The 25,307-nt window shown below is 52.5% G+C and overlaps 1 protein-coding gene across 1 annotated transcript in view; it reads right to left on the bottom strand.

The window, feature by feature from the left end:
• The window catches only part of CSMD2 (CUB and Sushi multiple domains 2), a 608,999-nt gene that overhangs the window by 296,511 nt on the left and 287,181 nt on the right, over nt 1-25,307 (bottom strand). The window contains exons 6-7 of the mRNA XM_055138092.1: nt 18,234-18,346; nt 4,628-4,705 (exon numbers count right to left, since the gene is read on the bottom strand). Coding sequence (XP_054994067.1) covers nt 4,628-4,705; nt 18,234-18,346 — 191 coding nt within the window. The remainder of the gene's footprint in view (nt 1-4,627; nt 4,706-18,233; nt 18,347-25,307) is intronic.

Here is a 25,307-nt window from a genome sequence, read left to right as displayed (position 1 = left end):
TGCAGAGACTCCCACTTGTCAACACCAGAATCTCATTTACACAATCACATGCACAGTCATCTCTGCTAGAGGAGGCTCTTGGGGGAGTGGGGACCGGTCCACGCACAGTTTTCTCCTGACTCCAGTGACGAGTGTGGACACCCGCTGGCCTACCTCATGACGGTCTTGCGATATTCATACTCATGACCACCCCCATCTTACCCTCCCTGCCCCCAGAGACTCCTGGATCCCAATAGGAATGACCTCTAGCTGAAGAACAATGCCCACATTTGGAACAGAGACATTCTCTGAGTTGGCCCATTTCCTTCCCACTCAATGAGCATTATCAAGGTGCTCTGTCACTCACTCACCTCTTCACACATTCACACACATCAGCTGGCAGCATTAACTGAGCACCTACTATACATATGAGGCCCTGGTCTGGATGTCATGGAAGATGCCAATGTCAGATGTCAGAAATGACCACTGTCCTCAAGGAGCTCTCCAGTGGAGTAAAGAGAGGAACCATGAGAACACATACCTCCAAAGAGAGAGGTGAAGGAAGACACAAGGTCAGGAAAGTCGCGAGAGAAGCAAGGAAGGCTGCCTGGAGGAGACGGCAGTTTAATCCTGACCTCCCAAGATAGAATTGGAGAGAGGGTGGCAGAAGAGTGACACTGCAAGCACACAAATGGGGATGAGCAGGAATATGGACATCAAACTGAGAGTTGTCATGTGGGGCCGGAACAGGGGGCCGCAGGGGAGTGTGGAGAGGCAGGTCTGAGAGGTCAGCCGTGGGAGTGCTTTTCTGACCCTGAAGATGAAAGGGGTCACCCAAGAGCCCTCGGCAGTTGGAGCTGCTCCTAGGAGGCCAGTTCCTGAGATGAGCGAGGAAGATCTAGGTGAAGGCTCGGAAGCGCCGGCCGTGGGGAGACACAGAGACAGGCAGCAGTGGGGATAGCCGTGAGCCAGAAGGAATCAGCAGGACTCAGGGAAGACCAGGGTGTGGGCAGAGGACCACGGAGCCCTGGGCCTGGCCGCCTGGAAGGAGGACTCTTACTCGACACACGGAGATGAAGCTGCTCTCGCGCAAAGCCTGGCACTGACCTGCCCCAGGATGGGGCAGGTCGGGAGCCGGCAGGTGAGGACAGCCTGCACACACAGGCAGACACGGGGGCTCTCTTCCCGGGGCGCCCGGCAGTGCAAGGCCTCCTCTTCTCCAGCATGTCACACTGACAGGCTCCAGCAGCAACTCCCGCTGGATGCCCGTCCCTCTTGCCCCCGTCCTTGCCAACCCCCATTTCCAGAGCTTTCACATCATACACCAGGCGACGTCTCTGTCCCCACCAGCCAGCCCAGGGCCGTCCGGACATGGAGGCAGTGTTGTCTGGAGAGTTAGAGCAAACTCCCACTGAGGGTTCTGCAAGCACTGGGTGGGTGGGGGTGGGGGGCGGTTAAATGGGGCCTCTGTGGGGTCGGAGCAGAGAGAGGGTCCTGGGCGCAGCAAGGAGGCCATCAGCCCTGAGCTGGGTCAGGGTTCACAAGCCAAGGGACAGATATGTGTCACCACCAACACTGTGGAGCTAGACACCCACCCTCTGGTGGCTCCCCTGCTCAGCCCTGCCCACCCACTGCTGCCTCCGCGCCCCCCCAGCCCAAGGTCCCTGTGAGGAGACAAGGGGGCCAGGCTCACATGGAAGCCCGGATGGCCCTTTCCTGCTTCCTTCTCCTGCCAGCTCAGCCTCACTCGGTGCCCAGGCCCGGGAAACTGACAGCACAGGAGACAGGAGGAGGCCAGGGCCAAGTGCATGCCCGGAACATTCGGAACACACCCTGCCACCTACCCGCGCAGCAGCTGGCCAGAAAGGAACTGGGGCTGGGTTCAGGACATCACTGGCCCGGCAGTGAGCTGCTCACATCCCACTGGTGTCATCTCCTCCCCTCAGTGCCCCCTCCCTTCCCTCCCACTCCAACAAGCCCACTTCCCTTCCTCTGGGCAGCTCCCTGAGCACTGGCACCTCGAGGCTGTGCCCTCTCTTTTCTGGGCCTCAGGTTCCCCCACTTGCCCAAAGCTCTTGTTCGTGTGCTGCGCTCTGAGAGTAACTGCATGGGAGGGGGGGAAGGTACTTTCCATCCCGAGAGACTCTGCTTCCACAGGAGGGAGGGGAGCCCCTCAGGATGCACCAGTCGGGCTGGGGCACCCGAGCACCGTCTGAGGGGCAGTAAGGAGGAACAGGAGATGTAAGGCCTCCCTGACTTCAGGCTCAGGGCTGGGCCCACAGGCAACAGGGGCAGTCACTGCAGACACCTGTTACCTGCCGCCCTCACCTGTCCCTCTCCCAGCCGAACCTCAAAGAGACAAGCATTTTCCTCCAAAGAGCTGTTCGTTAGTTCATTAGACGAGGCTTTCTCAGCATTCCGGGGGTCGTGGGGAGCATCGAGCAGCTAATGAACACCATGGCTTTGCCCCCACCGACGCACCCACCAAACCCCCCCCCAAAACATTAGAGTTCCTGGACGCACGTCCTGATATCCTTGGTCAAGATGGTTCGGCTTAGAGCCCACAGCACCTGGGGGAAGAAGGGGGTCAGGCCGCTCACCCCTCTTTGATAGATGTGGAGACCAAGTGGGTCACGAACTGAGCCTGGGGTAACACGGTTAGCTGGGGACCACGGTGAACACACACCCACTCTCCAAGTCAAGGTGACCTTCTTAGAGTTTGCCTGTGGGCTCAGGGCAAACCCTACAACACCATCACCCCCACCTCAGTGCACACAGTCCTGTAACTAACAGGACGAAAGAGCCCAAGGGGACTATGGCCTGCTCTGACCTCCTGCCCACTCCTGGGCCTAAGCCAGGGCAGCAGCACCTCTGGCTGCCTTCTACCAACTAGCCCCCTCGGGTGGGGAGTCCCAAGACCACAGTCACAGAGGTGGGGAGTGGTGCTCCTCTCTGATTTGAAGCCTTGAAAGACCAGAGGGTCCCCCCCAATCCCCGCCCGTCCATGCTCAGGAGCCCCTGCTCCCTGCCACACTGGGGCAGTGCTCTGGGACCACCAAGCGCCACCCACACCACACCCTCCAAGTACTTCCAGCACCTGAGAAGGGAGCATGCGGAGGTGAGACAGGGAAAGGAGGGGCCAGGAGGGAGGGGGGGTGGTGAGAGAGGGAGAGCAGAGAGGCAGAGAGGGAGAAAGGAGGCAGAGGAGGACAGGGAGCAGCACCAGAGCAAAGGAAGAGAAGGAGAAAGAGAACCAGAGGGTCAGTCATGGGGCCGACGGGGAAGGCTCCTCCTCTCACCTCCAGGAAGAAGAGAGAGGGCGTCTGGAAAAACACCTCCTCTGCTTTCTCGGTCCAGCTTTCTCGGGTGGTCCAAAGCCTCGCCCTACCCCGCCCAGCATTCAAGCTCCAAGGCCACTCCACACACCGCCGCCAGTCAGGTATTGCAGGGGCTCCGTTCCAGACCCTTCTGCAGCACATTCCCTTCCTCATCTTTCAATGCTAAAACTAGTAATAAGTTCCGGACTCATAGTCTTCCTGTGCCCACGTAGAGAACCCAGCACTGCCTCGCTGCCTGGCGAGACTGGCCAGACCCTCCACCTCCTGGTCAGCCTGGGCCCGGTCAGCCTGGGCCCGGTCAGGGGCAGGAACCCTGGCAGAAGCTACTGGGCACTTCCTCTCCACTTTCCCAGGCTTTCTTGAAAGCTGGGATGGGGCCCGGCAGCCACCACCATCCCAGCTGGAGGTCACTGACTAGTAGAGGAACAAGACAAAGGACTGTCTTAGCAGGTGGAAGTGATTCAAAAGGAAAAATAACGAGAGAAATGTAGCAGTAATGGCTCCCTAGACTCCAGTCAGAATGGGAAGTGAGGAGACATAAGAGTGAGTGGGGGTTGGGAGGAGAAAGAGGGGGAGGAATGAGGAGGATGAGGAAGAGGAAGAGGAGAAGGGAGAGAGGGGGAAGAAGCGAAAGAGTAAAAGGAGGAATAGGGGTAGGAGGAAGAGGAGTATGGGGAGGAAGAGGTCGGGGAAGAGGAGGAGAAGGAGAAGGAGAAGGAGGAGAGAAGAATTAGGAGGAGAAAGGAGAAGAATGAAGAGCAGGAGGAAGAGGAGGAGAAGGAGAAGGAGGAGAGAAGAATTAGGAGGAGGAGGAGGAGAAAGGAGAAGGATGAAGAGCAGGAGGAAGAGGAGGAGAAGGAGAAAAGCAGGAGGAGGTAGAGGAGAAAGAGGAAGGAGGAAGATGAGGAAGAAAAGGAGGGGAGGAAGATGAGGCAGATGAGAGGAAGAGGTTGGGGTAGAAGAGGAGGAGGAGGAGAAGGAGAAAGAGGAAAGAAAGATTAGCAGGAGGAGAAGAAACAGGAGGAGGAAGGGGAGGAAGAGAAAGGAGAAAGGTAAAGAGAAGGAGGTGGAGAAAGAAAAGGAGGAGGAGGAGAAAGGAGAAGGATGAAGAGGAGAGGAGGAAAGGCAGGCCCTGGGGCTGGGGCTGCTCAGTGGCCACTTGGTCAGTGTATCCTTGCAGAGCCCTAGGTGGGGGCTGCAGGACCACCAAAGGGAAACATTTCAGCATCACATGGCTTCCCCACGGACACAGCCCTGGACGGTCTGGCCTCGAGTGAGGCCTCGCAAGCGGGCGGCCGGCGGACACTTACATACAGACGTCTTCTGGTTGTTGTCCTTGCTGGGCATCAGCTTCACACCTCGGGACTTCAGCTCAATTTGCTTCTTGACTAGAGAGGAGGAAGAGGGAAAGCCAGTGTCAGTGAACTGTGACGGGGCCTGAAGTTCCGCTGCCAAGATATTGACGAGTGGGACAGACCATGGTGGGGCAGACCTGGACAAGGGCAGACCGAGGGGATGCTCAGGGCAGCAGGGTTCCAGAGCTGAGGAAGCGCTGCTGTCAGGGTTGGCTCACAGGGGAGGCAGGCAAGCCTATCTCCTGGTGCCACGATGCCCTGGCAGGATAGGCCCTGCCCAGTTTCCTAGGCCGCCCTGAGCAGGCACGCTTGGCTGCATTATGACCCTGACTGCCACCTGGCCTGTATTCAAACCTAAACAAGGTTCTTCCCTCCTATTTAAGAGGTGACTTATGTGATGTTGAACACACAATAGCCTTCGGCTGGTGGAATCTGTAGGCCTTTTCTTTTCTTTTCTTTTCTTTCTTTTTTTTTTTTGCTTTTAGGCATTGCACAGGGGTTACTCCTGGCTCTGCACTCAGAAATTACTCCTGGTGGTGCTCAGCGGATCATATGGGATGCTGGAAATCGAACCCAGGTTGGCCGTGGGCAAGACACATGCCCTACCCGCTGTACTATCACTCCAGCCCCTGGAATCGGTAGGCCTTGACCTTCACAAAGACTTAAACACTGCCCACCAGGGTAGGCTGGCACCCCTTCCATCTGTGTCACCCACAGGAGAGGAGAGACTTATGGAAAAGATTCCATTAGCCCGGTGAAAAGGCAGAAATGGAGGGCAGCAGGACCCTGCGGGGTAAGGCCCTGGGTCAAGTGGTAGGCAGCCTTATGACTGAACCACTTCATCCTAGCAATAAGTCCAGTCCACAGCATGCTGGGACTTCAGCAAACAGCACGCAAAGGGAGCCAGACCCAAACTCACAACAGCCAAAGCCCTTTGCCTGAATCCACCTACCTTCACTGTGTATGATGCCCACCCTGTTTCCCAAGGCATTTTGCTGGCCTCCAGGGCCTGTATTATGGACCTGGCTGCCTGATTTGATGTATGTGTCCACCCCCAGATGCCAGCCAGGTGTCTCTGCCCCGTTCGAATGGATACCAGCTGTGGGGGCAGTGGCAGTCACCAGGCACTTCTTAGGTGTCGGGCTGAGGGCTATGTCCCTAACAAGCTCTTTACTTAAATTGCATCCTTGGCCCCTCCCCCTGCCTCTAAATCCTCCCCAATCTATCCCAAATGCAAATCTCTGCCTTTCCTGCTCTGGTCCAAATCACTCAGCGTCCCCCCAGTTGTCCTGGGTTCTTCTCTGCTTGCTCCCCAGTTCTGTTCTCATCACAGCATCCAGAGGAATTAAAACGCATCAGACTACAGTGCACTCTACCCAACACCCCTCTATGCAAACGGCGCCCCCTCCCACCAACCTGCCCTCCCGTGACCCGAACTTGGACCCCAATCATTTTCTCCAGTCATGTGGGCCTTCCTATAATGTGCCTCAATGTGTCCTCTTCAGTCTACCAGTTTTCTAGAACATTCTTCCCTCAAATCCATGTTCTGGACTTGCTCCCTTTTTACCTTATGCAATCACTGCCTCTTCATGGAGTCTATCCTGAACTTTATGCCTCTATAACGCATCTATTTTATTTTGCTCATGCTCCACTTTCTCTACTTTATTTCTCTACTTTCTAGCATCCAGTGACACTGACCCTGTGAATCTGATCAACCTAGCATTGCCTCTGAGCTCTGTGAAGGCAGAGCTTTTTCTGTTTTGTTCATTCTCTGCATTCCCAGTGGGAGCAGCACCTGTTATGGGAACCCCCCCCCCAACATTCCTTATCATCTCACTCCTTATCATTTCCACCCCCCTTGACTGGTTGTGGTTATGCCTTCTGGATAGGAAACCAGGAATGGTAGTTGTTTAAGTGACTCACTGAAGGCCACACAGCCAGAAGGCAGCTATGCTCTTGGCTAAGCCTCTTGTGACTGTCCCCAATGTAACCCCACAGGACCCATCGTTCCTTCCCCAGCTGGGGCCCCGATGACTCAGGTACACACTTGCCAGTGAGCGCACACTCCACCCACGGTGACTGGGAACACATGTGGACTGTTTTCTCCCAAGCCTTCACATCCTTGTTTGCTACAGCAAGAGCTCCCTGGGGTCTGTCCCATGACAAACTGCTGTCTAAGCTGAATGTCTGAGACAATTCAGTCATGCCACAGTCCCTGCTTCCACTCTCAACGTGCATCCAGACCCTTTATAAATGTGCATTACTCTCCATGTGTATCCAGCGGGAAAATTTCCAATGAACACCAACGTGGACACATTATCAAACAGAGGGTATTAGTAGAGAAACATGCATTATTCAAGCCTCACGAATACGGTGCAGCAATGGGGGCAGGGAGGGGAGAGACTTCCACTCAACCATGCCAAGAGAACAGAAACAGAGTTGTCAGCATACAGAACCATGCCAGCCACACCCTCCCTACTCCATGTCCAAGCATGGGAGGGGGGTGCTATGACCCAGGGCATCCTGTTCAAGATCAGTGCAATGGGATGGCTCAGAGTGCCAGTCTAAGGAGGAGTGGGGACATTGGGAGCCTTCTTAGCTCCTGGTTTCGGGTTTCAGGTGCCAGAATCCAGAAGAGGAAGGAAGGGGAGGAAGGAGGCTTGGGCACCACGGACACCATCCCTGGGTGGGGAGTGGGGGTGACAATGCTGTTTATTGTTCCTTAGAGCTGCTTTAGGGGATGTCATGAATACAGGGCTGGCTAAGTAGAAACTCTCTTCCTCTTTTCGAAGGCTGTAGAGGCTGTACTGGGAAGAGGTCTCCACTGCCTCTTGAGGACCCAGAAGGAATCCTTAGGACCCCTATGTCTATCCTCTCTGCCAATCCTCCCCATCTTGACATGTCAAGATTCACTGGGCCACTTTGAGTTGCCTGACCTCATCTCTGCATCAGGAACTAAGTGTCCTTCCTATTTCCTGTCTGCTTCTCATCCTAGGTGAGCAAGAAGGAACTTGAAAAACTAGAGGGGGGCTGAAGTGATAGTATAGCAGGTAGGGCGTTTGCCGTGTATACAACAGACCCGGGTTCAATTCCCAGCACCCCATATGGTCCCCCAAGCGCTGCCAGGAGGAATTCCTGGGTGCAAATCCAGGAGTAACCCCTGAGCATCTCTGGGTGTTACCCAAAAAGCAAAAAATAAAGGTAGAAAATCTAGAGGGCTTCCCTTCATTTACACAAGAGCTGTGTAAGCCTTTACTTCTCTGAGCAGATGCTGACAAGCTGTATGGGTCCCTCCACATCCACCTGCAAAGGGCAGGGGCTCTTCATGCTACAGAAGGAGCTCATCCAGGCCAGTGGGCATGAACCCAGGCTCTGGGGAGGTGCAGCTGGCAGCTGACCTACACCACTGGAGCTGAGCAGCTCGAGAAAGTATCCGTGGGCATAGAAGGAAGCTCTCGGCAAGTTCTATAGAGATAGGAGCATTGAAAAAAAAAACAGCTCCTGGGGTTGGGACCTCAGATTTTGAGTGATCCCAGGGAGGAGACCCCCAAATGACACAGAGTTAACAATGCTCATCACAGTGTGGGTGCTCAGTGGTGCTAAGAAAAGGAGCACCCTGGGGAATCAGATACAGAAGGAGGTCACTGAAGAACTGGCTCAACAGACCAGGACAGACCTGGGTACGAGGGGTCAGAGAACAAGGACAACATGTCTCTCCTTAGAGCTTCATAGTACATAACTGACATACCAATGGGAAGGGAGGACAGATTGCAAGGACCTAGAGAATTTCCAGCACAGATTAGTCCATGGTGTGTGTGTGTGTGTGTGTGTGTGTGTGTGCGTGTGTGTGTGCGTGTGTGTGTGTGTGTGTGTGTGCATTCTTTCACTCACATCGCCTCTCCTCCTCCACTCCAGCATACTGCACCCATCCTGTGCTAAAGTCATGGTCCCCTAAGAGAGGATTTCCAAATCATGCATGCAGAGGAGTCAAAACAGAGCCTGGGGCTGGCTCCACGGTTCTGACCATCCTCACATGCAAACCCGGGGACGTGCTGCTCCAGTCCTGCTCCAATGCATGCCCCTTGCTGCACATATGCACATTTCTGCCCGAAGCACACCACAAAAATGCATGTGCTCAAGTATTCATCTGGACACCAATATCCTTGGACAAAACATAATTCACACTCATACATGCGTTTGTGCCGTCCGTGAACTGTCAGGTCTCCCAAAAGAGGAACTCTGGCTTTAACTGGTTGATGGAAATCTTTCTAGATTCATGCATCTCCTTGGAGTAGTAATGACTATAGGAGACTGCCAGGCTGTTCCATTCATCCTTTATATTCTGGTTAATTACAAGACATTTCCCTGCTGTTGTAAAGGTTAGAGGAACACATGGTATGCATTTAGGTAGAAGAATCTGCAACACAAATGCCTCTCTAGTCTGCCGCATGAGTTACTGGGCTGAGCTAGCAGGAGATAAGGACCTGTGAGGGGAGGGGAGGAAAGAGAGGCCTAACCCATCTGGCCTAACCAGATTCACGGCTCTGGGAATCCAGAAGTGGACAGGGCCTGCTGCTTCTTAACATCCCAAGAAGTTCAGATTTCCCCTCAAAAGGATGAGCCCCACTAACCCTGACCAGTTCCATCATTAGGCCGTTCTTCCTTCTCCCTCCACATCCAGGGGGTTCAGCCTATAGAACTTTCTCCGGCATGTACCTTTCTCCAGCCTTCTGACCTCCTCTCCTGCCTATGCTGGTCCTGTTTTCGCTTGGATTTTGTCCACTGATTCACACTCTCCAGTGACTGTAGTGAAGGGTAAGCCTTTAAAAAATTGAAATCTGCTCTTCCTCTCTTTCCCCTTGCAAGCTTGCCAGGCGTGCATCCTTCTTACCCTACCCTTCTCTCTCATCAACCGAGTCTCGCCTCGCTGCCTGGGCACCACCCCACAAAGTACTGTGATACTTCACAGTCCGTTTTCCCTCAAGGTCAGTGGCCAGAACCCTGACTCCTGCCCTTACTCCAGCTTATTGCCAAGCGTGGCTCTATTCTGCACAGATGCATAAGACCTAATGCTTCACCATGTAGAGTCTAGCAGATGCCAAGGCTCGTGTTATAGTGTCTAAGGAAAGCACCAAATTCCTGCACAGAGCTGGGGGCCTCAAGTCACAGAAACTGTCATGTCTTTTGTCAGGTTGATTCCCTTGAAGGACAGCTAGAAAGTTGAGGCACTGAACTGGACGAGGCTGTTGTTCGCACATAGAGTGGGGGTCTGGGTGGCAACACTGCTGTTTTCCTAGCAGGTTCAGTGACCGTGGAGGCTCCCGAAGGCTAGAGAGGAGCTGATCCTCTGGGAGTCAGAAGCAGTGGGGTGAGGCACAGGGGACTATAACTGCTGGATTTAAAAGTAGCTTAATCCCAGGACAACCCCTGAAGAAATTGTCTGATTTGCCGTCGTTTTTGTCCCATGGAGACAGAGCCCTTCTGAAGTCTCTGCCCAGTCTGGGAGGGTGTCCCCACTGGCTAGATCAGAAGAACCCCCAGTGGTGCGTTCAACCAGCTGAAGGCTGGGTTGAACTAAGATGACAGATCTCCTAGCTTGAATCCCACTGGAATTCAGGAGTGGGAATTCCTGGAAATGTATGATTCCCTGGGTCCGGCCCATTGGGCCCATTTCTGAAACTGCCATTCCCAGCATAGGTCTGATCTTATAGACGATCATCTGGAAGAGGGCGACAGTTGGCTTGAGGGTACAGCAGTCTAAGCTCCTGGTTTCGGTGTCAGAGAAAGAATAAAACTGAGCATGTCATCTCTGTGAACGAGCCAGGCACCAAGTCTTTAAGCCATTCAGCTTTATAATTAGGGAAATGTCAGAGACCTTACTGTGATCAAAGGTGATGCCACATTCTGGCAGCTGAAAGGTGACGGGCTCTAAATTGAGAAACATATTTAAGAAATCATTAAGCAGTTCAATGTGACCACAAGTTGACTAGAAAAAAGAAAACTCAGTGAAGATGTGGTGAAACATGGGAAGTTTCTGTGCTGGCTGAAGATGGCTTGAGCTAAGGGACGTGGGACAATAAACACAGTTCCAGACACATGTCTTTTAGTTTGGATTCATGTCCCAGCTAAGGAAGAACAAAAATAGTCATAGGAATCATTAAAAGGACACTCTAGTTTCTGGCATCGCCACTGCTGAAAATGTAGCATGGAAGTATTACAGGGAGTGAAGACATTTACCTGGAGTTCCTTAGAATCTAGTTAGGGACTGCACTGGGGGAGAATTTCAGAAATGGAGGAAAATGGAATCATGCTCCCCCACCCCTCAACATGTGGTAAGAAGTTTTGATTGGCTGTGTTTGTTTGTGTGGCTTCTTGATGAACCACAGTAAAACCCAGTGTGGTCAGTGCGAGGAAGCCGGGAGTTTGGGGTGGGATGGTGTAATTTCTAGAATGGTGTTTTAGAGAACATGATTAGAGGACTGCAGTCTTTACTTCCAACTGCAGAGAAGCACCCTAGAGAGAAATGACCAGAACAGAGATACTTAAGGGAATGGCTATGGCCTTTGGCTGTAGGCTCCAGTTGCCTGGGCCAGGCTTTTCTCTCTGGAGCACCCTTTCTCCTTGTCTCTGCTCAGCTAAGTCTTGCTGGTCTGGGCTCATGTTATCTCCTCTCTGGAGCGGCTGCTCCATCTCAGGGAGAGTCTTTTGTCCCTCAGGCCTCCACTCAAATCTCTGCCCAAACCCTCAGTCCATGGTAATGCCAGATCTTCCTTGGCCCCATGGCACCTTTGTCTGCAGCCTGTGAGTGGCACAGAGTCACTGAGAAGGTTTCCTGCACCAGTTGGAGGACTTAGGGGACCATGAAAAATTGCTGGGAGAAGATATGCTTTGAATTCACTCCTGGACAAAAGGATTGGGGTACACTTGCTACTGGGTGAGGTGAGTGAGATGACCCATGGGAAGGGGGGTGTTTGTCCACCCTTCTTTTTCAGTTCACCTCCAGATTGAACTCCGGAGCCCAGCTTTGTGGGTACCTTTCCCTGGGCTCTGGAGCCCAGGAACAACCTCTTCGAGATTTGCACAGAGGCCCACAGAAGCCCAGAGCCTGGAAATAAGGCTGGCAAGTGTGGAGCAGCTCAGTGGAGCCATGGGAACAAGGCAAAACAGTCAGAGTGCAGGACAGGGGCTTCCCCAAGGCACTTTCACTGGGGTGGGAGAGACAGCTCAGTCACCAGCAAGAACCCCACGCACTGCTGTGGCAAACAGAAGACTCAGCTTGTTCCTATAAAAAGCCCCAGTAGCTTGGGGAGATGCAAATGCTTTTCAAGTGGCAAAGTTTATTCTTGAGACTCTGCACAAGATTTCAGGAAGACAGAGGAATAGACAGCTTCCATGGCAGATGGCCCATCTCCTGGTCATTGGGGTTGCATTAGCCAGAGGTACTGAAGAGTGAGCAGGGCCAGGCTAGGACTGGCATGCAATGACAATCCTCAGGGCAGAGGGGCTGACCAAGGTGCATGTCTGAGGAGGAGCCAGCAGCAAGAGTTTCCCCAGACAGGAGGAAGGGGGTGCAGATGGGTGGGATCTGAGGCTTGAACACCTGCCACTGGTGCTGACTTCACCAGTGTCTCCTTTAATTTCCAGGGCCCTGTGGGGTCCTCATGATTCCCCCTCTCTGGACAAGGATGGAGACAGGGAATGGCGCTATCCTCCAGGGGAAGACCCTCTCGGACTGTGATTCTAGCCGCTGGCTGTGTTTACGAAGGACATCCAACTATGGATCCAGGGGCGTTGGTTGGCAGAACCCAGGAGCAGTGGATGCTCTGAACAGGAGGGCAGCAGTTTCCCCTTAGAGGCTGAGGGCCCCCCACATCAGCTCTGGGTCTTCTGGAACAAGAGCAACTTTGGGAATGGTGGTGCTGCACTTGCCAAATGCTTTAGGCGTTGGTGCTTCTCAGGTAAGTGCTCAAGCCCCCAGACGGATCAAAGAGGGGGAACAGTCGGGGAAACCTGGAATCCTAGCGTCTAGGCCTTCTCTGCACAACCAACGAACAAACCCCACATCTCCAAAGAACCCACGGTAAGCACAAAGGGAGAGGCCTGTGCTAAGGAGGCGTTGGGGCGGGGGTGGCTCATGGCTCGTTTCTGCTTTGGCAGGAGCCTTTCACATTTGAATTCCAGCCTAGACCCTGCTCCCCAGAGCCACACACTCCTGGAACATCCAACTCCTCCTCCTCCTCGTCCTCAGGGTCTATCAAATCAGGCATTCACAAGAGAAATTCCTCCTCTGACTGTGTCTCCCCAAGACCATCCTTAGATTTTTTTTTTTCCCTCTTCTGAAGCTGTAAACTAAAGATTTACCTCTGGCACCTTTATCCTCTCCCAGCCCCATCCCTTCCTCTCTCATCGTTCCTGAGTTCAATGAGTCACGTGGCACGATGTTTCCATGGAAAGCTGCCCGCTGGACATAGTCCCCCTCCATCTCCAGGGCTCCTGCCTGGACCTGGGCCTCAGCCAACCCCGTAGGATTCCTTGCGGTGTGACCCGCCCCCCCATTTTCAGTCTAGAGCAACGATCTTCCTGAAATCAAACTGTGCTCACATTAGCCCTCTTGTTTCAAACCCATCACCTCTTACCCCCTCCGGTGCCGGCATCAGGGCAGCCTGCCTGCCCCAAAGTGGCCCCGCCCTCCCCTCGCAGCCTCAGGACCCACCACCCGCACGCTCACCTTTGCTCCAGCCCATAGACTTCACTCTAGGTTGGCAAATGTTCTCTGTAAAAGGCCTGCGGGTAAACATGTCAGGCTGTGGGCCATCTGTCTCTCCTGCAAGCTGCTCGGCTCGTGCCGAAGCAGCCATGGAAAGCGCATCAGTGAGTGTGTGCTGCCGTGCTAACTTCGGGACACTGAAAGGTGTATTTCCTGTAAGCATGAAATATTCCTTTTTGGCTAATTTATTTTTTTTCTGGAACTGTTTTCAAATGTAAAGGCGCAAGGGCCATTTGCGAGCAGATGGAGCGCCGGACGGGGCTGTGGGTATGGCTTGCCTGTGTCGGGGCTGGATACACGGGAGGATGTATCTGGTACATAGACTTAACACACATGCTTTCTCGCCTTTGTTCTCCCTCACAGGCTTTTTCTGACCATGTCTGACCTCATGAGAGCCACATGTTAAGTCATTGCTTTTGCCTTTTTTGGATTCCTCAAGTTCTTCCTGCAAAACTAATTTCTCTTTTGTCTCCAGTCTTAGAACCCCTCATTGGGCCTCAATTATCATGTTATCATGCTGTCCAGAACTTGAGATTTATACCCACCACTGCCCCTGACCTTCCCTCCTTGGGAGCAGAGACTGACTGTGTCCATCTTCCCATGCTGCCATCCATCAGAATGCTGATGACTCATTTCAAACTAGTGCCAGCCAACAGAGCAACCGCGCCCAGCACAGCCCTCCCAAGGCAGGACCTGCTTAGCACTCGGGTCCCCTGATCCCCAGCGGGGTTCCTCACAGCAGTGTCTGCCACAAACACTCCCGAATTCTGTGGGACTGAGGCAAGAACGGGGTATGCTCCATGGAGGGTCATTTATTTACGGTGTGCTTTGCTTCCCCATCTATGCACTGGCAATGATGGGCTCCGAGTGTCATGCATCACGCGAGTATCTAATGCCGTGGGGGAATCAGATGGTGGGGAGGGGATTCCTGGGTCCAGTCTTCAAACACTGCTGCCCTCTAAGAGTCCTGAAGTGTAGAAGTCGATGTGGAGGTCTCGTTCTGTTCAGCAGGGAGAACCCTTCGTAGGGCGCAGCCGAAAGAACAGACGCAGAGCCCGGAGGAGGGAGAAAAGGCATTTATTCTATGGCAGTTACAGTATTTATACCTCCCTGTTGGGAGGAGGTGGTGCCAGGACCCCCAATAGAAATGCAGGGTGTGGCACAGGATTTAGCTAGTAATAAACAAATGCTGATAGGATAAGATCAGTAAGATTAGGAGTGGCAACCTTTGCTAGGTGTGACATGGGGTTAGCTAGTGATTAAACAAATAGTGACAGGATAAGATCAGTAAGGTAAAATGGCTCCCTACACTGGAGGAGGAGACGGCTTCATAGGATGCTGGAGAGTAGGGGCAAGCCCCCAAGGCCCAGAGTGGGCCAAGCAGGGCCTCCTTCCCCCATTTCTGCCTCCTGTCTGGTTGCTGATTCCCAGGCCCCCTCCTCTTGAGCTGGATGCTGGTGCCCAGGCCTCTCCTGCACTCAGTCTTCTAGGTGACCTGTCTTCCTTCTGTGGCTCTGCTCTCCCTCGACTCCTTTTCTCTAGCAGGGGCCTCTGCCGTTTAATCCCTAGGATATCGTCCCTGTGCATTCCGTTATTTCCGCTCGCCTCTCTCAGTGTCCCCTCTCTAAAAGCCCTCTTTAGTTAACTCTGCCCCAGGCTCTGTCTCCTGCTACAGCTGGGATAGAAGTCTGCCTCAGCCACTCTTCAGGACTCTACCAGCAGGCCGCAGCTCTAAATAAGCTTCGGTTTAGAAGTGGTTCCAACGTTGCCCTTGCTTAGTTCACAAGCAGAGTGGCTTTCCGTGCAGGGGACATTTGGAAAGGCCTGGAAACGTTTTGGTGCCATTACTAATTGGGGCACTTTGGCATCTGGCCTTTAGTGGGTAGGACCCAGCAGGCTGAAAGCCCCTTCCCCCTCTCTCTCCCCCTTTGCTGCATAGGAAGGTCCCCTCGGTAGCCACACTCTCACTTGTGCTGAGGCTGACAAGTCTGCTTCGGCGAGTGGCTGACTTTATCACCCCACAATTGTTCTACACCCTTGCACTGTTCATCCACTGTCTGGAAACCATTAGGGGAAAAAGGCCTGAGGAGATTCATTAGCTCCATCGTTTCTACAGCCACAGTGGAGGCAAGCACCAGATTCACATCCTCGCGCTCCAGCACACCAGCTACAAGATCTTGAGCCAGTTACACACACCCTCCCTCATCTGTAACACAGGGCTAGGAGAAGGGCCTATTCACACAGGTGCTGTTAGGGTTGAGTTAAGGAGCAGAGTCTCGTAAAACCCTCCTCAGGCACAGGTACACAGGAACACGCAGATCCTTGGCTGGACCATGCCGAGGGGGAGAGAAAGAAGGATACCATAGGGCCTGCTTTTGAGATGCTGCTAACGAAAATGACTTTTCAGATTGTAAGTAGTTCCCTGCTACAGACTTATGAAATTAATTTAGAGGTGGCACCTAACATTAAAAACTGGAAGAGAAATTTGCAGGGTGCATCACACTTAGCAAAGGGTAAATACCACTTGGTGACATTTTCCTTGTAGTTCTACTGATATATGTGTGTACGGGGTTGTATGGAGAATGTATTTTTTTAAGGTGGAATGAGATTAATAAAACAAAGTTTAAAAGCTATCAGTTAAATAGGAAAGTTAACCCAATGGCTGGCATGAGAAGGCTCTGGGATTTTTCAGAAAAGCTCACACAGACCTGTGAATAAATTTGAGCTTCACCTCTCTCTGTCTCTCTTTATCTCTGTCTCTGTCTCTGTATCTCTCCCCCCCCTTCACTCTTACTATTGTTAGACAACATTTTAAGCATTAGCTTCCTCAGCCTAAAACCAAAACTTAAAAGCACATTTGTTTGGGCCTGAAAGAGCCCAAATTCAGTTGGCACGCATGCTGAATTTCCTTTCTGACCTGGTCCCTTCTGAGCACCACTGACTGGGGCCCTGGTGGTCCCAAGCACCCCTCAGTCCGAGCAGCAATCACGCATCAATGGCTGAGCATTGAACCAGCAGGAAAGACAGTAGCCCTGGGCTGAGGATCATAGGAATGGCCTCAAGCTCCATTAAATAAAACAAAATAAAATAAAAAGAGCCAGGACTGAAACTTAGCAGAAGATTACACATTATATTCATTATACCTTGCAAGTAAGAAGTCCTGGTTTGAACACTGTCATGATTAAAAAAATACAATAAAAAAAGGAAATAGAAATACATTTGCCCCAGCAATGGGGCAGTCATAGATGAAGCCAGGGGCACTGTGTGGGCTGACATCCAACCTTGACCTCTGATGGTGAGGAACGGGCCATTCAGACCCCACACTTGTTAGGAAGCCCAGCGTCTGTTTAATCAGCTGCCCTGAAAGCGTCCCTCTTGGCTCTGCCACTTGGGAAAGGGAAAGCAAACGGGAAAGGACAGGCCAGCCACGAGCCCCACGGAGGTGCCTCACTGGCAGGAAGCCTCCAGGCAACGTGAAGGGAGCTGGGGAAGCGCTGTGGGCAGGAAGGATACTCTGTTACTTCTTACTCCTCCAAATGTGTCTGCTCTGGGTTCAGGAAACGGGAGGCCCTTCGGAGAATGTGAGGCCAGATTAGCCGACAGGCACCTGGAGGTCAGGGTACAGAGCCAGCTGCCCAGTGCCCCTCCGTGCGAGTCCAGCTCTTTCCTCAGCAGCCCCAGGAATTAGCTCCTCTTCCTTTGGCCACCTGCCCTTCCTGGTCCATGCCACTGAGGACCCTCCCTCCCCTCACAGCCGACAGCAGGGGCCCACGTCTCCCTTATTCCCCAGGGTCGCCCACCGTGGCTCTGCTTAATAGGCGTGCAGTCCAAGTTCACTGGTGGATCAATTAGAACCAATATCCATCTGTAATTGGGAATAGTTAAGTCTTAATGAGCAAGTTATAAGGCCAGTCCTGGGTGTTTATCACCATCAATGCGATGAACTTGGAATTACACTCCGGGTTGGAAAAAAAAGCTTCGTAGCCAAATGAGTTATCTCCTTCCATACATCTCTGGGACCATGGGGTCTCTCCCCACACCCCAGCCCTGTAGTGTGCATCTCTGTAGGGTTAACCTTCTCTCTCTCTCTCTCTCTCTCTCTCTCTCTCTCTTGTTTGGGGGCCACACCTGGCAGTGCTCTGGACTCACTCCTGGCCCCGCAGGGATCAGCATCAGCATCAGGGATCACTCCTAGTGGGGCTCAGGGTAACCATACAGGGTGTCAGGGATTGAACCCGGTTGCCAGAGTGCAAGGCAAACACCTCATCCACTGTCCCAACCCCTCATTTTTACAGGGGTTTGGGAAGTTACCCCTAGAGCAGAGCACACCTGCTCCCCCCCACCCACTCTCATCTCCTCTCAGGAGACAGCCAGCCCTCTGTGCTCCTGTTTCCTCCTGCTATTTTGCCCATATGTGGAACATGTTTGTGTTACCTCAAATGAACACACAGCAGGAGAGGGTGGAGCCGGGTTGCCTCACCCCTGTCTTAGCAGGCCAGGGGCGAAAGAGGGGGAACTCTGGACTCAAAAGGCAAGAGTTCAGAGGAGCTGGGTTGGCTAGGGGGAGCCTCCGCTCCTGCTCCTTAAAATGGGGGTGATGGCTAATGAGGACCGAATGACACGTACGTCAAACATCTAGCACGGAGCTTTTCTCAGGGGGTCCTGTCAGACCAGCTGGGCCTGGAGGGGGCATACTCAGAGGCTCTGAGAGGCCAGGGCACCCCCAGATCCCGGGGCTCCCCCTGGGGAGGGCTGAGCGCCCCAGGCAGCACCCGGGCGTTCCTCTGCGCCTACCTTGGTACTGGGCACTGAAGCCGCGCTGCCGGTGGTTGCCGTCCGACGTGAAGTGCAGCCGCAGCCAGTTCTTGCTACTGATGACGGGAGCCGGGAGGCTGGCTCCAGTGAACCTGTGGGGACAGAGGCAGAGGGCGTCAGGGACACGGGCAGCCCCCTCAAAAGCCCCCCTTCACTGCTCTCCATTAGCCCTGGGGTGTCTGGTGCAAGAGAATCCTCATGTCATTTACTTGGGTGCTGAGAGATGAGATAGACTTTCAGGCCTAGAGTCTGTTCTCCCAGGAGAGGCCCAACATTCAGGTAGAGGTTTAATTCCCCAGCAGAGCACCCCTCCAACACAGCTCCAGCCCCCCAACACAGCTCCAGCCCCCAACACAGCTCCAGCCCCCAACACAGCTCCAGTCCCCCCAACACAGCTCCAGTCCCCTCAACACAGCTCCAGCCCCCCCAACACAGCTCCAGTGCCCCCCAACACAGCTCCAGTCCCCTCAACACAGCTCCAGTTTTCCCTAGCAGATATATCCCCTGTTCTCCCAACAGATGAGCACCCAGTCCACCCCAATGAGCACGTAGTCCCCCCAGATGTGCACCCGCCCCTCCATCAGATGTACACCCAGTGCCCCCTGCAGACATGCGCCCAATCCCTTGTCCCCATAGATATCCCTCTCCCTCACAACGCCCTTACCTGGCCCTGCTCCCTGCAAAGACTCAGCGTCACTGCTCACTCTTCCCTCAGACACCCTCTGCCTTTCCAGCTACAGGAAAGTCTTCTGGAACCTTCTCTCGCAGATCACCTGAGAGGTGGTTCAGTTCATGCCTCCTGAAGGGACATCTCTTTGCAAAGCCCTCCAAGAGCATGTCCCAGGACAGCCTCCCCAACTCCCTTTGCCTTTGAAGCTGCGCTGATTTGGACTCAACACCCGAGTATTGCTGCTCGGCATGAAAACCCATTTCTGAGCCTCTGGGAGAAGAGTCCAACTGTGATAGAAGGAACCTACGGGAGACCTTTTGGCCAAAGAACCTTGCCCCGTTCCTGGCAGAAATGGGCCTCTTCTGGGAAGTCACTTTGTTTGCTTCCAGCTGCAGCTGTTTCTGGGCAGCTCAGGCCTGGATGAGGACACTCTCGAGAGCGACAGCATGGACTCTGGGGTGGAGGGGCATGGGCGGGGCTGCCACTTTGTCCATCACATGGGCACTGAGAACATCTCCCCAACAGACTGGGAGGGTTCGGTGAGATGGTTCCCAGGAAGGCCTTAGCACAGTCCCTCGCAAGCAACAGACCCTTGGTAAGTGGCAGCTGCTGCTCCATCCTCCCCAGAAGCTTAGACAACACTTAATTGTGGTGGTTTTTTTTTTTTAATTTTATGGAATCACTGTGAGATAGTTACAAGCTTTCATGTTTGGGTTACAGTTACACAATGATCAAACACCCATACCTCCACCAGTGCACATTCCCCACCACCGATATCCCGGATATACCCCCTCTTTCCCACCCTCCCCCTGCCTCCACGGCAGACAATATTCCCCTTACTCTCTACTTTTGGGCATTATGGGCTTGCAGCACAGACACTGAGAGGTCATCATGTTTGGTCTATTATCTACTTTCGGCACGCATCTCCCATCCCAACTGGTTCCTCCAGCCATCATTTTCTTAGTGATCCCTTCTCTATTCCATCTGCCTTCTCCCCTCCGCTCATGAAGCAGGCTTCCAGCTATGGGGCAATCCTCTTGGCCCTTGTATCTACTGTCCTTGGGTGTCAGCCTCATGTGATGTTATTCTATATGCCGCAAATGAGTGCAGCCCTTCTATGTCTGTCCCTCTCTTTCTGACTCATTTCACTTAGCATGATACTCTCCATGTCTATCCATTTATAAACAAATTTCATGACTTCATCTCTCCTAACAGCTGCATAGTATTCCATTGTACAAAACTCAATTGCTAGTAAAGCTCAGGGCATCAAAGATCTAGCCAAAATCAGGTGCTCTGTCCATGATGAATATTTCTGTGAGTTCAACGAACACTTGATAAAGGGAAAACGGCCAAGATGAAGCAGTATTCCGGTGTTGGTAATGGGGGGAGGTTGGGAATGGGGGCTCAAGACCACTCACAGACCTGGAGAGAAAAAAGTTATTCTGAAAGAGATTTTCAGCAGTTTGAAAGAAGCTTCTGTATAGACCAGTCAGCTGGCAAAAATCCTGACTGAGATGCACACTTCTCTCTACCCTCCTTCAGTTCCCCACTGATGTTTCTGTTGATCTAACCAGTGGAAGCTAGATAGCAAGAATGTAAAGCAATGCAGCCCTTCTCCAAGGTACCAGGGGAAGGGAGAAGAATCTTGGAGGGATAAACAGAAGTGGGCCAATAGAGAGGGTCTTCATAAATATGTATTAAACAAAGGCACTAACCCGGGAGCTCCACAACCTGCAAAACAGTTTTCACTATATTGAAAATGCTGACACACACCCAACTCCAGGAATATAACCCATATTGCTATGGTAAGAGCTATTATAGAAACCAATTACTGTACTTCACCAGATCCCATTTAAAATAGTTTATTACAGGCAGACTCATTTAAGTTTTCTAAGGAGTCGCAAACAATATCGTGGATTCCCCTCACCCCCAGGTCAGATTCAATTCTATCTCAATGACAAAACTTGGAGGCTATTTACATAAGGAAAGTAGAAATAGGGAGAATTTATCTGAATAATTCAGAATCAAGGCTGTTTATTACAAAATGGAATGAGAGACGGGGTTCTGGGGTCCCGAGTCCAGGATAAGGTTAATTACCAAGATTGTAACCAGAAGTCAGAAGAGAAGCCCCAGCTCGAGGGTCTGCCTGAACCCCCCATTGTCAGTCTGGAAAACCCCAAGGAACATCTACAACTCCCCATTTCTCCCACAATCTTCCGCATTCCAGGAATCCTATTAGTTGCTAATTTCCAAAGTTAAACTCCCAGTCCTGATCCTGCTCCTCTCTCCTTGAACACACACATGTGCATCTGAGGGTATCCTGGGACTTTCTAGGGAACTGGGGGCTCTGTTACTGAAGGCACCCTCTCATACTCGGTCCATGCTGAGGGGGTCATACCTCACTGAAACCCCCCCACTAGAAAAACAACAAGAGGCGCGTGCAGCAGCATGGGTGACTGAACGCACTGTGTGTGTGTGTGTGTGTGTGTGCGTGTGCTTGCATGTGGGTGGGTGTGCACATGCGTGCATGTGTATGAGAATAGTCTACAGATGAGCTCATGTATGTGAGATTCTGGAAATACAAATTTCTCACAAAACAGAGCGGATTCGTGGTTGTCAGAGCTGGGGGTCAGGGCTGGCTGGGAAGGGGCCCTGCTGGGTGATGGAAATGTTCCATGGATTCATGAGAAGCTGTTATACAGGGTGGGCACTTTTGTCCAAACGCCAAAGAAAAGTGTAACTTTAAAACGGAGACCTTCATCTTAGGTAAATGGTACTTTAATTGAGTTAATTAAAAGCAAATGAATCTCTAACCCTTCTCCTGTTCTCCTCAGACTTTATAAAGTGGTGGTGGTGGTTTGGGCAGGGGGCGCATTGGAGAGATAGTACTTGTGGGTAGGGCGCTTGCCTTGCACTTGGCCAACCGGGGGTCGATCCCTGGCAGGAGCTCTATGATGCCCTGAGCCTGCCAGAAGCACAGAACTGGGAGTAGGCCCTAAGCACTGCCACAAGTGCCTTCTCCTTCCCAAAGAAAATGGTGCATTGTTACCTCCCCTGCCTCTTCCTATTGTCACTTCTGTGTTCTTTAGGGTCCAGCCACCAGGCCTCCCCTCCCTTACTGTTCAAACCTAGTCAGGCCTGCCCCTGCCTCAGGTGATCCCTTCACCTTCACCATCCCTCAAACTCCCTCCAAGTCCTTCGCTGAGATGCTTTCCTGGTCTGACTCTCCACCCATCTTCTCTGAGCACCTGTGTATTTGTGTGTGCACACGCGCCTGCACAGACACAGACACACAGACACAGACACAGACAGACAGACACACACACCACCACCACCCTCACCATTCCCAGTCAAACAGAAGTGCTTACTGTACTAGAACACAATTTCTGCCTTGATTGTGTTACTCCATCTTTGCACTTGCCATTCTTTAGACCCTCTCCCACCCTACCATCCAAGTGCCAGAGAAGTAAAGCAACTTGTTCAGGGTCACACAGCTCTTAAGCGGCAGAGGTGGAATTCTATGCTAGACATCCACCCGAGCCCTCTGTGCTCTGCCCTGCATCACACAGACACCCGCAGTGGAGTGGTTCAGGCTGCATTCCGTTCTGAGTCTGTTCTTCCCCCACTCCCCCACCCAGCCCCCCAGTCAGGATCCTCTTTAATTTTGCGCCCTCTCAGAATCATAATTAAAGAAGAGAAACAAAGAGAGATTCTCCCCTTCAAACCTTTCTGTCCACATTAACTTCACTCTGGGGGGCCTGGGGAATTCCACATTCGCCCAGGACATTGCTATTGCACTACAACATAAAATGTGCTTAAGCAATTACACTCCATTTTTTTTTTCTTTTTGGTAAATTGGCTTCCGTTAAATGGGGCTTCATTAATGGAATCTGGCTTGAGGAGAATAGAAAAATCACTCCCTTTAATGCAGATAGTTGTGTGTGGGGAAAGTGACTTCGAGTTCCTCTGCGTAAAGCTCTAAACGCTTCCCGCGGTAAGAGGAAAACGTGGGGCAGACTCTCTGGAACCCGTTTCTTCTTAAGTCCGGGTGCTGATGTGCCGAAGCTGACAACCATCTCTGTGAGGCGCAGCTGTCTACCTAAACTGAGGGGGAGGAGCGATAAGGGATCTCGGGTTCAATCTCAGCAGTCCTGAAAACGGACATCAGAGGAAGTATCCGTTCAACCATTACTCTTCAAGCACCTATGGGTACCAGGCACTGTGCTTGCCAGTGGGTGTCACTGCCACTGGATATGGAGGGGGTCCCTTCTCAAGGCTGTGATAGGCAGGATGCAGCCCCCGTGGGCCCCTCCTTATGCAGTCTCCATCCCTCCTCTAACACACCGGGCTCTCTGCCCCAAGCTCCTCCTGCGGGCTTGCTCTTAATTAAACGAAACTGTTTGATGAAGGCTGAACCAGTCCTGTACCCCAGAGCGAGCCCCAAGGCCAGCCTGGGAGGAGGTGACAGGAGACACTTGTTCCCTTTTTTTCCCCTGCCAAGTGCTCTTCTCTTTACACCTCTGAGCTCTCATTTCTGGGGAACAGAGAGGCTGCCTTAGTGCAAGCAGGGAGCCCTTCTGCAAACATCTCTGGGGGTGGGCCAAGGGCAGCAAGGTCCCAGCCACCTCCCACGGCCCCCTGAAGCAAGTCTTTTACTGACTCGGCTCTGAAAGCCTGGTCTCCTCACAAACAATTTCCATATCAGTTTTCCTCTAGCCAGAGGTCTAGGACTCTTGCTAAGATTCTACCTTTCCCCAGATGAGCCCATCCCATTACACGTTTTCTAGCCTGTGGGTGCCTGCCTGGGGTGAATGCCAGGTTGTTCTAGACAAGGGTCCCTGGAGAACTTCCCCCGCCCCAGCCTAGTCTAATCCATGAAGGGACCCCCTCACCTCCCATCCCCTCCTTCCCAGCAGTGCCCACTTCATCAAGCTGGAGGGAGCAGTGTGGGACCTGAGCTCCCTGCAAAGACTCAACTTCCCAGTAGCTCCTGAATGAGCTTGGGGTAGATCTGAACCAACCCCCATGGCTGCAGCCCCAATTTCTGCTTCTGTCTCTGCAGTCCACACCCTCCTTAGAGGCACCACCCCGCCCCCTCTCTCTCTCTTCCCATACGGCCAACTGTAATCATGTCTCTCCCAGTTTTTGACCCTGACGTTCCCCACCTGGACCCAAGACACCCCGTTCTGATCAGCCCGCAGACTCCACCCCACCTCTGTGCTCCAGGACAGCTGGTTGGAACTGCCTTGCTGTCATCCCAAAGGCTCCCTGACTCCAGGAGCAAGAATTTCCTCTCCAGGGACCACCATATCCTGGAATGCTCTTTCTTGTGGTTCTCCCTGACCACTAGGGAAATATCATGGTCCCCTTAAGCCCAGCCACGCCTCCTGTCCTCCACCTCTCTGTGCCCCCACGGAAAGGTAAGTTTCTTCTCTTGTCCTGTCAATACCACAGATATATCTTTTCCCTTCTGCAGGCTACCCCGAACTGTGGATATCATTGGAGTGATAGCACAGCGAGTAGGGCATTTGCTTTGCACGTGACCGACCCGGGTTTGATTCCTCATCCCTCTCGGAGAGCCCGACAAGCTACCAAGAGTATCCTGCCCGTACGGCAGAGCCTGGCAAGCTACCTGTGGCGTATTTGATGTGCCAAAAACAGTAACAACAAGCCTCACAATGGAGATGTTACTGGTGCCTGCTCGAGCAAACCGATGAACAACAGTATGACAATGCTACAGTGCTACCCCGAACTGTAATCACCTTTGCAGGGGAGGATTGGGATGCATTCTATGGTACTCAGGGGTATTCCTAGCTCTGTGCTCGAGTGACTGCTGGCCATGCTTGGGTACCATATGTGGCACCAGGGATCAAACCCGAGTCAGCCACATACAAGGCAAGTGCCTTATCCACTGTCCTATTACTCAGGCTTGAGTTGCTCACCTCCTAGGAAGAAAGTGCACTGAGAACAGCCAGAACCTTCTTTATCTCTGTCTCAAGAAACACAAATGCAGTGCCTGGCACACAGGACAAATTACTACCAGGGAGCAGAGGTTCAGGGGTTGGCCCACGCTGGCTACTTGCCTGATTTTATAAATAAAGTCTTAGAGAAGCGTGGCGGGGCTCGGCCATTTGTGTACTGTCTGCTTTCATCCCATACGGGCAGAGTTGAGTAGTCATGACAGAAACTATAACCAGAAAAGCCAAAAATATTTATCTGGTCCTTTACAGAGAGAGTTTACTGACACTTTGCATAGAAGTGCAGATGATATTGCTAAAAAAAACACAGTCCCTGTCTTAAGAGAATGCACACATAGCTTAAACCTTTCATTACAAAGTCAAAGACTTAACAATGCATCTATTTGCCAATCCATTTAACGCAGG

This window comes from Sorex araneus, chromosome 5 (assembly GCF_027595985.1).
Source record: "Sorex araneus isolate mSorAra2 chromosome 5, mSorAra2.pri, whole genome shotgun sequence".
Taxonomy (NCBI): Eukaryota; Metazoa; Chordata; class Mammalia; order Eulipotyphla; family Soricidae; genus Sorex; species Sorex araneus.
This window is presented reverse-complemented; position numbering and strand designations above follow the sequence as displayed.